The sequence below is a fragment of the Asparagus officinalis genome, chromosome 1, assembly GCF_001876935.1.
Source record: "Asparagus officinalis chromosome 1, Aspof.V1, whole genome shotgun sequence".
NCBI classification, from domain to species: domain Eukaryota; kingdom Viridiplantae; phylum Streptophyta; class Magnoliopsida; order Asparagales; family Asparagaceae; genus Asparagus; species Asparagus officinalis.
The window spans coordinates 60,144,127-60,154,080 of record NC_033794.1 but is presented as its reverse complement, the minus strand read 5'-3'; the positions used below and the strand labels follow the sequence as shown (position 1 = coordinate 60,154,080).

Here is a 9,954-nt window from a genome sequence, read left to right as displayed (position 1 = left end):
AAAATGAAGATGGGAAAAAGTTTCTACAAATTTGGTATCCTGATTTTTCTCGAGATTGAACCAACCTAGACATAAAATTTTGTAAGATTTACTATCTTACAGTCATGTAGAACCAAACAAGAGATAACAAATTCTAAGACGATGTATAAAAAACTATGGATTTGATATCTTGATGAGATTTGTTACCCTATGTTTATAGGTTTTGAACCAAACAGTCGCTTATAACTTTTGGACCAGCTACGCTACGCTTATCCGTGGTAGCAGTTTATTTGTGTTGTAAACCCTTGTATGAGTACGCCTCCTGCGACACAAAATAAATTCTTAAATGTTTTTTTTTTCTCATAAACGAAATGACAACCCATACCTTGCACATCCACGACAAAACGTACACTCTTCCCATTGCCAGTCTCAACAAATTTCTATACTAAGATTTATTAGAACATAACAGATACATCACAACTAAAACCGACAACTCTCTTGTACATAAAAGTCATCCTCGCAAACTGCTAGTTATCCACGCATCGTAGCATCAGATTGTGTAGAAAGAACAAAAAAACAACTTTATATAAGTTAAAAAAGATGAGAGCATCACAAGCTCTCATATCCACAACCGAACTCTCCACAGCATCCCCTTTTCTATACAACTTTAAGTTTCCAGTTTTTAAGATTTTGTTCCATGTATGGGATACATTGCATTGTTCTGCACATGGTTATTGGTGAAAGCAGGAATTGCATTTACTAAGCGAGTCGGTTCTTCATCACTAAATTGAGATCTAGCGTTACCAACAGATCCATGGTGATTAGAACAAAAAGGCTTGATGCTTCTCGATTGCTTCTCTCCTGCAACATGAAGCAATAATTTGTTGTGCAAAAGCTAATACTCAGAAAGCTGTATAGGAAATGAATATTTAAGATAGAAACAAGCAATAGATCTCAATTTCAGTCAGCATATCATCCTAAGAAACTAGATTCCACTCAAATCGACATTGAATCTGTATGCAGCTTGTTTTCAGACACTGGTGAAACTTAGATCTCAATTAGCCCATCAAATATTTAATATAATTTTGTACAAGACTAATGCCTAATGCTCACATTTTCAATACCCGATGCTCATATTAAGGTCTCCTAGGATATGCATGACCTAAGATTACTTGGTTTCAGACATATGGCAGTCATAAATGCACAAAAAACCTGTAACATTAGAACCATTAGAACACTTCATAATTTTGATATAAAATTAGCTTCAATGTGGTAAGAATTGATTAGAGGACCAGTGGCAACAGTTAATGGATGGAAAACTGTCAGTAGTTTGCTTTACCTTTGATTCTTGCACAGTTGGCCAGATTCAAGAGAGTATCACGAAACTTAATCAAAATGCACCTCTCCTGTTCTGCATAGACGTCTGTCATTTTCTGGCTCTCTGAAAGAATTTCAGAAGTACAAATGTTTGGAGACTTTATGAACATTGTGTCTTGCTCGTCACACATTAATGCTAGAGTTCCAGGCGACAAAGGTCTTCTGCTTATTTGAGCATCAGCAGACTCTGACCCTAACTCCTCTATGCTACTCTTGGGAGAATGAGGTCCGCTTGAAGAGTCATCTGCTGATGACTCCTTAGCATTATGCTCCTGCTTGTTCTCATCCTCAACATTTCTTGATGAGGCAAAGGAGGATTCTGTTTGAGATGGCCCCTCCCGGACTTTCTCTTCATGAGATTTCTCTGAGATATTGAACATTGAACATTTAGATTACTGATGTACAGAATGTAGTGATATTCCCTTGTCATTAGAGTTTTCCTTATGAAATAGTAAAATTGTGCATTTCAATTATATGACCTACTACTGGTCAGACAGTAAGCAACATGAGCAGATTATTCTGAATAAAGAAATTCTGTCATGAGTAGTATCTCAGCTAGCAATAATAATAAGGGTTATTTGCATATATACCCCTTAAATCATGGGTATTTGCAGAAATACACCGAAATCTTAGTATTTGCATAACTACCCCTCAAATCATCAAAATTGGAAAGAAAATAAATACCCCTAAACTCAACAAATCATCAACTTGGTGATGAGAATTTGACTAATTTGTTGATAATTTTTTACATTGCAATTACAAATTAACTTAACAAAGTTGATGATTAACTGCTTTGAGAGTAAATTTCTCTTGAATTAATGATTTGAGGGGTGGTTTTGCAAATACTAAGATTTGGAGGGTATTTTTGCAAATACCCATGATTTCAGGATTACATATGCAAATAAGCCTAATAATAAATAACTGAACAAATGAAACCAAAACAATAATCTAAGTCTACAATGTTTTAAACGAACACATTGTGTTTGACATTATAGGGTACCCTAGTAGTTTGTAGCGACCAGTGAAGAATAATGGTCCAGATTCTAAAGATTAAAAAAGTATATCATATGTTTTGAGCCTCATATTTTAGCCACCTTAACATTTGACATCCATGTTGAGTAGGGATTCAAGGTCTCTACTACGAAAGAGCAGGCTTGCATACCAATGTGAGGACTTCCATCAACAAATACCAAGTGGTGAGGGGATTCAGAAGATTGTAACATGATAAAATGAAGACTCGAAAACTACAATAGTGAAATATATAAGATTTTATCCTTATCAGTCACACTAGCTCTGTTTTGGTTTCAGAAATAGGGATCTGAAATCATCTGAATGGTGTATCTGTATGGTGTAACAAGGCTCATTCAAAGCAGCAACAGTTTTTATGCAAGTAGCAACGTTAAATATCCGATAGTAACCATATTTTGATTCCAATAGTAACTATAACTGAATAAAGAAAAAAGACAACTGCATGCTATATGGAATTAAATTTCAACAGTTTGTAAACAAAAAACAAATTAAGCCATCCGAAAATACATTTTCAGCCATACCAGAAAATGCTTTTGCTTTCTCTGCTGATGCTACAACCAAACTCACACATAGATCCTTTTTCAGCCATACCAGAAAATGCTTTTGCTTTCTCTGCTGATGCTACAACCAAACTCACACATAGATCCTTCACAGTCTCTGGTTGAATGATGTCTTGCTTTCTCTGCTGATGCTACAACCAAACTCACACATAGATCCTTCACAGTCTCTGGTTGAATGATGTCTGCTAGAGGAGACCTTCAAAATGAACAAAAATAGATTTGCTTTCCTGATCAACCAGATAAATTCCAAGCTACATGAAAGATAAAACACAGAGTATGGTACAGCTTCATAATATCACTTGAAGATAGACTTATACCTGTATGTGAGTTTAGATTGCGGAGAAGGAATAATTACATGGGCTACTGGTATACCAGTGAACGAAGAACTAAGTTGAGCTCCAGTTAGATGATTAGCCTGACCAATACACCATCAGCAACAATGAAAAATATATAGATATTTCAAAGTAGCAAATATGAAGCATTTCTCAATTGGTTTGATAGAAAAGCCTATTGTCAGTGAACTAGGATTTGAAGTCCTGCATGTTAGGTAAAAGAGTAATCCCACAATATAATAAATGAAAAATTATAATAAGGAACACTAAATGTTTCAGAGCACAGAAAGTGGTGACAAGATAAAAAATAATAATATATACCTGTGATGCTTGTCCATTCCCGTGAAATGGTTGAGAGTTTATGGCTGCACCCAATAGGAGGTGGTGACTCTTCCTCTTTCTATTTTCTAGAGAGAAAAATCCAGAGGATCCTGTCGCCCCACTAATTGCGGCATTTGCTGTCTTCTGAATGTAGGTCAGGCTATTTCCACGGTCAACACTGAACAGGAGTTTCCTATCCTCACTTCCTTCAAAGTTCTTGCAGTCTAAACATTTGCAATTTTCTGAACAGAGTATGCCAGCCTGGAAGCACTCACAGTATTTTTTAAGGCACCCTGACTTCTTACAGTTACAACCTTTATGATGCCTTACCAGCAAAGGGGGTTCCCCTGCATTTTCCTAACATAAAGGAAATCACATTTATATTAGGTTACAGTAAAACTCATCAGAAATAAGTATCACACTGCAACACGTGAACATGGATTGCAAATATAAATGTATTCTTCGAAAAACATCAATAAAAGGTCATATAATTATTAGTTAACAGATTTATAAAAAGGTTATACAGATTACAGAGTTGAGATAGTTATATCAATAGAGAGAAGAATTACCACCTAAAAAAAGTGATATTTTCTTGAATGCACGAAAGATTTTCTACAAGTTCACATGATAGAATTACAAAAGAAAGAATCTTCTATCAGCTTTAGCCTTCAAATTGGTCAATTTAGAAGAAGAGTACCCCAAAGATGATTAAGATATAAAAACGAGGCAACAATAAAATTTATCTAGAACAAGGAAAAATAAGTTTGGAGGAAAGTTAATCAAGTGTGCAGGTGTAATCCAAAAGAAACCTTTACAACATACTAAAGCAATTTCAGCGGAATGAATATTCGACTATCACATAAATATTCCTACAGTATTTAAAAATTGATAAGACTGATGGATACAGACTTTGAAAGTCATAATCTGACAGAAGACAAGGGCATTCTTCAATTCATATGGGAAGATATTGGACACATTGACAATACAGTTAAACAAACCAGTCCTGGACATTTAACTTGCAAAAGTGACAAATTTTCAGATCCCTTTTTGGACGAATTGCACAAGCAAGAGGGCAAAACAGTTAAGAGACTGAATTGGGCATATCATTAGTCATTTATTACAGTATGTATAACATATGCACAAAACTCTATATGCAAGTATAAGCACTAGTTTTTATGTCAAAGGTGAACTGCAAAGAAACCTGGACATATTCATATAGTTTTCAGGTCCAAGGTGAATTGCAAGGAAACCATGACATATTTGTATACACACCTTATCTCGTGCAGCTTGAGGGCTACCGTCAATCTTCGGCCTGAAGGCATTTGGGTTGCGATCTAGAACTGCTTCGATAGCATCCTTCCTAGCAGGATCATTCTCAACATTGTGGCAATTCACACAATTGCACCCTTTACAGTAAGTATTTGTTGTAAAGCACTCGCAGTACCTAACATCCAGCATCAAAATTAAGACAATAGTAAACATTCAGCAAACAAGAAAGTAGAAGTTCAGAGTAAAAACATATTTATGCTTATTCACATGATAGTAGGATAAAATAAAAGGTCAAATGTTTTCATGAATTCCAACATTCTGCTGCAGTAGTCAAGCATACACATTCCAAGAGAGAATATTACTCAGTTGGAACCAAATTGTAGGTAATATATAAGGTAAGCCCCCTTCTAATTTGAAGAATGGGCAGATGGCTCGTTTTTGTATGAAGAAGGGGCAAATGATTGGTTTTTGTGTGTGGTTAAATTACTCTTATATCCGTACATTTTACAATATCTATTCCTCTATAATAATGGGAAGATCCAAGATTCATTATTCATGCTACAGTAAATGACACCGTAAATTATTACTGTAGCATTACTTAGCATTGTTACTGTAGCTCAGACAGGGTATTGTAGCATTTTAGGCTGTTACTGTAGCACTTACAAAAACTATATTTAAATACAAAATTACTGTAGGGGAAATAAAAAAATGGAGGCTGTGTTTTGCATGGGGTGCACACTAGTTACCTGTAATGGAAGATGGACGTGTTTTAGAAAGTATGACCACATGCAGATAGTTATGATAATACATCAAGAAATCCACATTTCAATGAGCTTCTTTGGCGTGAGAAAGAAAAAGGAAATGGGAACTCAGCCATGTTATGTCCCCAATAGAAAAATGATACTACTAATCTAGAAAGAAATTAAATAATAAGTTTGTATTATACTAGTAAAGATAGATGAATTATAAAAAATTAAGATAAAAATAGACTATTATGTTTTCAACAAAATACAATAGATTTGTAGTACATTCTACCCAAAATACAAAACTGTCGTGTACTGTAATTGTGTCATTATCTTCTGCTTCAAACTATAAAATTTTGTCTGACAAAAGTAAAAGTAGCTTTTATGCTCTTGGCATGCGCCAAAAATGTACAGCTTTAGTGAGTTAAATCATACATCTTGGTTATTGGCCTCCTCAAGACTTTGAAGACAGCTCTTTGAACAAAGCTTCAAAAGATGTTTGGATGGAAAGTGAGGGGAAATCAGTGACCCATACTTGATTCCTTCCTCCAGTTCCCCATACCTTCCATGCAGTTTACCTCGTTTTTAGTTTAACATAAACGTGATTGTAAACTTTCAAGTGTCTAAAAGCGACCAACAACAAGACAATGACACGGTGGCACAACAATGTTTATAGATTTATATGCCACTATGTGAATGTATTTATGAGCAGAAACTAACAGTTGATTAGGTTGAAAATTTTCAGTTGGCCCTTTACGCAAGATGAAAAATATTTACTTCTTTCATAAGGAAGCAGAAAAAACACCAAATTTCAATACTAGCCTTCACGATTGCGTTAAACTCCTTTTATATAAACTAAGGGGTTGACCTCAATTTTTATCCTCCAAATAAGTAATAAAATCATCTTGTCAGTGAAGTAAATCGAAAACAATAATTCATGTGCGTCTCAACAGCAGATACAAACATCGGTGCAGATTAAGTAATGACTTATAAAAGACAGAATTTCTATAGTTGTGAAGAATAATGACACTTACTTTTTTAAGCATTGCGAATTTTTGCAATTGCATTGTTTTGCTTTCTTTGGAGTGACAATTTTCGTTTCAAATGTAGGTATTGTCCATGATCTTGGGGACTCTGACTTCCTGAAAAAAAGATTGGAGTAGTGATCGTCAGACAACAGGTAAAATCTTCTTGAACTAACAATTCTTCTTTCAATAAAAGTTCCACCAAACTAGTATTTCCATGGTGGGCCGTGTATCTGAGAACATTTAAAGCTTACTAACAGATGTTTCCATTTGACGTGGAAAAATCAGATTATTTTCAGAAAGCCGCCAACTGGTGAGAACTATAATCAGTTATTACATTGGACTACAATTTTGACACTTATTAAAAATCTAAATATAATTAAAACTTAGTATCATAGTTAGACTATCCATTGACAAAAAGAATAACTCAGCAGCCCTAATTAGTAATTACATAACACATGGTAGAAGGAAGACCCTCATATCAGATTTAAAAAAGTAAGAGACTGTCTATGCACATTTCAACCACTGTGATGCTACAACAAGCAGCAGCTTACTCCCACACCTAATAGTCCCAGAACTCCAACTCTTAATTAGTCATAAACTCCCCCAAAAAAGAAAAAGGGTAAGATGAAATACCTAAGGTATTATAAAACCGAAAAAGTCCCTAAAGTTTCTGATTTGGTACTAAAACATGCATATTGTAGTGCACAAGGCGAAATGACAAGAAATCTTTCGCAGAACAGGTAAAATTTACACATGCAATTATGATTTCACTTCCGGCACCAACCAGAAAGTCCGATTAAAAGCATTTTTAACCACAAAGAGAACAAATAATCACAAACAAAATACAAAATATGACAACGACATTAAATAACAGATTAATCCATCAAGAAGTTAGAATTAACAAACAAAGAAAACGTCACCAAGACAATAAACGAACACAAGCAAGAGGGAAAAAGAAACATTAAAAAAATCAACCTAATTAACCTCTACTCTTGTAAGTTCCCCGTGAAGAACAATCCCAGAAATGATGCAAATTTTTTCCATTCTGAACAGTTCAATGAAGACCCTAAGATTCTCCCAAAAAAGAAAGATGAATTTTGAAACATTGTAATGCAACAATCATTGAGCTAACAGTATATTTTGAACATGCGTCACAAAATCAAAACAATAAACAGGGGTACTAAGCTTCTTTCTTCAGGAGAGATTGCAAATAATCAACAAAATCAATTTTTTTTGCTACATCAAATCCAAATCATGAAGAAATCAATGAATCAATGACAGATCCCAACTACGTCCCTCTGATATACTCAAATTAGACCCAAAAAAGCAACTACAAGTAGATACCCTTACAAAATCATCATCCAAACCAAGAGCTCCGAAAACTAGATTTTAGAAAAGAACAGTAAAATTGACAATTCTACTCACAAGGGCGTCGAAATCGAAGAACGAGAGCTGGAAACAGAAGGCGCGAAATCGAGCTGCCGAGAGAGCGGCGACGACGCGGATTGAACTCCACGATCCATAAAAAATACAGTGATCGAACCAAAGATCAACAGATCGCCGGAGATGGCGGGAACCAGCAACGCGGGAATCTTGACGGGGAGAGGGCTCGAGAGATCGCCGCCGTCGAAACTGAATCAATCAATGACGAATCCTCGAAACTCAGAAAAAGAAGTTTTTGAACGATCTTTTTCTCGTTGGGATTTTTAAAGAACAAGATGAGAGCAAGAAAGAGCGTTTCTCTCTCTTTCTCTCTCCCTCTTCGCTTTTTTGAAATCAAATTGTATTTATTTTCATGGATGGGATTTGGTGCTGAGATATATTGAACGGTATAGATTTGTTTTGATGGGATAAGCGGTTGGAATTCTCAGACGATCATGGATTTAGATCACGGGGCGTTGGATTTGATGTTAGAATCTTTGCAGATAGTATCGGACAAATTTTCAAAATAGACTATTTTAAAAACTTAATAACCAAAATGAATCTATTTGTAATTTATTCATCACTTTAGATTTAATTTCGGTCGCATGAGCAACTTAGGCTAAAACTTAGTCGAAACTACGAAAAAAATTTCCACGAACTTCAAGGGATTGAGGATTCCGTAAGGTTTAGCGGATAACTAAACTTCATGGGATGCTCAATCTCGTGAGGTTTAGCACGTTACTCAACTCTACAAGATCGCAAATCCAGTCAAGTTTTGAAAGTACAAAACTTCACAAGATCCGTCATACAAAACTCTACAGAATTGAGAATCCTATGGAGTTGCAGACTCATTCTGATGGCAACTTGTTCTCTGTCATATCCTTCATAACATGTACACTCTCAAACTACCTTTCACGACCTGCAATTTATATAAAATCTCAACATATACACGAAAATCTAGCCACATGTATATACGAAAATCTAACCAACCATCAGTACATGAAAATCCAACCACATAATACACTAAAATCTAATTATATAAATACATATATTTTTGAATAATCCAACCATATATATTCACAAAACTTCCAAAATCACAAAACAATTATCATATTATATAAAAAAGGTCGCATACATCCAAGCAATCCTCACTTCTTTCCTGTCCCTCTATTACCCCTTCCCCCTTCCCCCACATCCCCCACGTCCGTGAACATGAGCCTCGATGATGTCATTGTCTAGATGTATATGAGGTTTGTGTAGTGGGTGGATCATCCTCATCAAGTGGAGCACACTGAGAAGTGTTAGCTCCATCATCATGCGCCTTAGAAAAGCCTGCCTTATGCTTGAACACCTTTACGAATTCTCATATCCTATCCTCATGGCCTTCAAACTCGTTGATATGATTCTTATGGAACACAACAGTTATCATTCGTCTGATATTATTGGATATTAATAGTGCATTTGGATCCCCAATCTCAGCAATGCTCTCATTTAGATGTTCTTCACTATCATCAAATATCTGGACCTGCATTTTAATTTGAAGATATATGGCTTAGCAAGTCATATAATTTCAAAAGAAGAATATTCTTTTTTTGCCTGAGTTTAAAAACTTACATAATCTCTTTCGACCATACCTCTCGGCATGCAAGTATCCAATGAGGGGTATGGTATGAATCTAGCTGCTGGTTGTGGGTCATGGTATTATCTATCTACATTGAATATCCTAATACCAACTCATATACTCTGTATAGGAAAGTGAAGCCCTATTATGCTCTACAAGATTATGTCTATCGTTCCATCTGACTATGTAGGCCTCACAATAACTCCTATAGTCCACATGATGTGATGTCATCCGACGCGTACAATTGATTTGCTCAACTGGATTGAGCAAATG

General features: G+C 35.4%; 1 protein-coding gene across 1 annotated transcript; it reads right to left on the bottom strand.

Annotated features, from left to right (window-relative positions):
* On the bottom strand, window positions 407-8,391 carry LOC109824889 (protein tesmin/TSO1-like CXC 5). Its single transcript, XM_020391522.1, has 9 exons — window positions 8,064-8,391; window positions 6,645-6,752; window positions 4,871-5,042; window positions 3,599-3,955; window positions 3,263-3,360; window positions 3,126-3,141; window positions 2,977-3,055; window positions 1,319-1,720; window positions 407-840 (listed from the first exon to the last, which is right to left on the bottom strand). The coding sequence occupies exons 1-9, from the start codon at window positions 8,159-8,161 to the stop codon at window positions 662-664; spliced, it is 1,509 nt and encodes a 502-aa protein (XP_020247111.1). The 5' UTR covers window positions 8,162-8,391; the 3' UTR covers window positions 407-661.